The sequence below is a fragment of the Fringilla coelebs genome, assembly GCF_963513975.1.
Source record: "Fringilla coelebs genome assembly, chromosome: 30".
Taxonomy (NCBI): Eukaryota; Metazoa; Chordata; class Aves; order Passeriformes; family Fringillidae; genus Fringilla; species Fringilla coelebs.
In genome coordinates this window covers 381217-383190 of record NC_140056.1, presented here as the reverse complement: position 1 = coordinate 383190, position 1974 = coordinate 381217, and the positions used below count along the sequence as shown (strand labels likewise).

Below are 1974 nucleotides of genomic sequence, written 5' to 3'. Positions count from 1 at the left end.
AGACACTGTCCTTCCATCCCCAGACACTGTCCTTCCATCCCCAGACACTGTCCCCCATCCCTGGACACTGTCCCTCCATCCCTGGACACTGTCCCTCCATCCCTGGATGTTGTCCCTCCATCCCCAGACACTGTCTCTCCATCCCTGGACACTGTCCCCCATCCCTGGACACTGTCCCCCATCCCTGGACACTGTCCCCCATTCCTGGACAATGTCTCCCATTCCTGGACACTGTACCCCATCCCTGGACACTGTCCCCCACCCATGATGGCAGAAGGAAAAGGTTCTCCCTGGGGTGGGAATTTCCGTGCTGGTTTCCCACAAGTGTCCGGCTCATTCCCACCCGGCCACTGCTGGACTGGGAAATCCATGACCCCACACCGGGAAGGGACAGTGGCCACCCCAAGGGGCAGGAGGGGCTGTGTCCCCACACCAGGGGGACAGGGACAATCCAAGGGCTGGGCCTGGTGTCAGGATGGACATCCTGGAGGCAGAAACACCTTCGGGAGCATCTCTGGGGGACGCAGCCGTGACCGCCCAGAGCCCAGAACGGCTCCCGCGGCTCCTGGGGACAGCTGGGACGGCAGCGGTGCCACCGGCCACCTCAGGGCCACGTCCTGCAGAGATGCTCGGGGTCCCTCCCCCGGCCGGGTCCATCCTGGGCACATCCCCCTGCCCCAAAGCCGCCTCCGGCCCCGCTACTCGTTGAAGATGGCGCCGAGCTGGGGCGCGGCCGCGTGGGGCGCGAAGGACTCGAAGGCGACGTCCAGCGGGATCTCGTAGCGGGGCACGGAGCCCTGGAAGTGCGAGGCGTGGCCGTGGGCTCCGGCCAGGCTGACCGAGGGGTAGTGGGCCATGAAGGGGTAGGACTTGTCCAGCTCGGGGGAGCCGTCCTGCTTCAGGGAGAAGTTCCCGCTGATGCTCAGGGGCGGCGTCAGGGGCCCCTCGTAGGGGGGCGTGGAGCAGTCCGAGGGGTGGCTCCCGAAGGACGCCTCCACCAGGCTCTTGAAGGCCGGCGGCTTCAGGTGCAGCAGGTGGGACTCCATGGAGCCGTAGGGGGGGCTGGGCAGCCCCTGGTAGCCAAAGGAGTGGCCGGCCAGGGCCGGCTCGCAGGGCTTCTCCTCGTGCTTCTCCAGGAAGAGCGGCTGCGGGCCCAGCTGCAGGCAGCCGGCCACCAGGTTGCTGGTGGGCTGCGACAGCCCCTTGCACAGCATCTCCACGAAGCTCTTCCCCTCGGGCGTCTGCCCGGTCTCCAGCACCTCGGACAGGGCCCAGATGTAGTTCCTGGCCAGCCGCAGCGTCTCGATCTTGGAGAGCTTCTGCGTTTTGGAGTAGCAGGGCATGACCCTGCGCAGGTTGTCCAGGGCGTCGTTCAGGCCGTGCATCCGCGTGCGCTCCCGGGCGTTGGCCTTGACCCGCCGCGCCCGGAACCGCTCCAGCCTGGCCTTGGTCATCTTCTTCTTCTTCGGGCCCCTCCTCTTGGGCTTCTCGCCGTCCTCTTCCTCCTCCTCCTCCTCCTCGGCGCTGTCGTGCTCCTCGGCCAGGGCCGGCAGCAGCGCGAAGGGAGCGCTCCCGGCGCCCCCCTGCTCCTTCAGCTCGGCCTTGGCTCCCGGCACTTCGCCCATCCAGGCCTGGCTGCCGACGAGCTCGGCCATGTCCGAGGGCTTGGCGCAGCTCTGGGGCATCTGCAAGGGAGGGACGGGGACGTGGGGACGGATCCCAGAGGGAGAACCCTCAGCACGTCGGGAGGATCTCCCTCCAGCCACAGCAGCAGTTTCTGCCCGCTCCCAGCTCCCATGGATTCCTTTTTTCCACCTAGTTCCCTCTCAATTTCCAGAGGATTTTATTTGGGAGATGCTGACGCCTCTCCCTGAGCTCCAGCAACGTTCCCAGAGCTTCCAGCCATCCCATTTTGGGGTTATTCCCACTCCTGGATCCCTTCTTGTCACATCCCCCACCCCGACTGTCACACTG

General features: G+C 66.1%; 1 protein-coding gene across 1 annotated transcript; it reads right to left on the bottom strand.

Moving 5' to 3' along the window:
* Positions 1-698: 698 nt before the first annotated feature.
* Positions 699-1685, bottom strand: NEUROD4 (neuronal differentiation 4; the record flags this gene model as incomplete). Its single annotated transcript, XM_084223626.1, has 1 exon — positions 699-1685. The coding sequence occupies one exon, from the start codon at positions 1683-1685 to the stop codon at positions 699-701; it is 987 nt and encodes a 328-aa protein (XP_084079752.1).
* Positions 1686-1974: the final 289 nt, after the last annotated feature.